Below are 722 nucleotides of genomic sequence, written 5' to 3' on the forward strand. Positions count from 1 at the left end.
GCTGGGAGGAGCCCCACCAAGAGGAACCAAGGCCTGGCCCAAGCCGGCCTCAGGCCTCGCTGCCCACCCACTGTGCCAGGTCTGAGCTCACAGGTTCTCCAGTGGGCAGGGCAGATACACATCACCATCTTGCCTTCCCCCTCCCGTGCCAGCCACAACCGCAGGCCCCTCCTGCACCCACCGGGCAGAAACACCCACCCAGCGGCAGGCAGCAGCCCCTCCTCCCACCGACAGCCCCTCACCTCCAACCGGGACAGGGAGCTGGTCTGCAGGCGGCCCCACGGCTCCGGACCCCGGGGGAGGACTGACTCCACGTCCAGGGCGGGCGCAGGGACAAAAAGCAGGCGGTAGACCTGGGGGTGTGGGCACGGCTCAGGCTGGGGTCTCTAGCCAGGCCCAGGGCCACCTCTGAGCCCAGCACGTCCCCTACCCCAGCCCTGCCACCAGGGGAGGGCAGAGCAGAGCAGAGCACGAGGCCCGGAGCTGCCCCCACGAGCAGACACGTGCTCGCTGCCAGGCTCCCCCGCCTCACCTCGGGCACGTCCACCTGGGCGGCCAGCAGGGCGTGGGCTGTGCTGTTGGGCAGGGACAGGTTCTGCGTCAGAAAACGGCACAGCTCCTGTGGGTCCCGGGCCACCGAGTCCAGAGAGAAGGAGGACACTGGACGGGCAGAAGGACGGGGCTGAGGGCCAGGTGGACCGGCTCGTGGCCAAGCTACCAGA

The 722-nt window shown here is 69.7% G+C and overlaps 1 protein-coding gene across 1 annotated transcript in view; it reads right to left on the bottom strand.

Moving 5' to 3' along the window:
• Positions 1–722, bottom strand: part of ABCA2 (ATP-binding cassette, sub-family A (ABC1), member 2) — a 3,335-nt gene that overhangs the window by 2,463 nt on the left and 150 nt on the right. Inside the window, exons 2-3 of the mRNA XM_014529677.1 lie at positions 533–714; positions 3–353 (exon numbers count right to left, since the gene is read on the bottom strand). Of these exons, the coding sequence (XP_014385163.1) occupies positions 3–353; positions 533–714 (533 nt within the window). The remainder of the gene's footprint in view (positions 1–2; positions 354–532; positions 715–722) is intronic.

Source organism: Myotis brandtii, unplaced genomic scaffold, assembly GCF_000412655.1.
Source record: "Myotis brandtii unplaced genomic scaffold, ASM41265v1 scaffold691, whole genome shotgun sequence".
Lineage (NCBI taxonomy): Eukaryota > Metazoa > Chordata > Mammalia > Chiroptera > Vespertilionidae > Myotis > Myotis brandtii.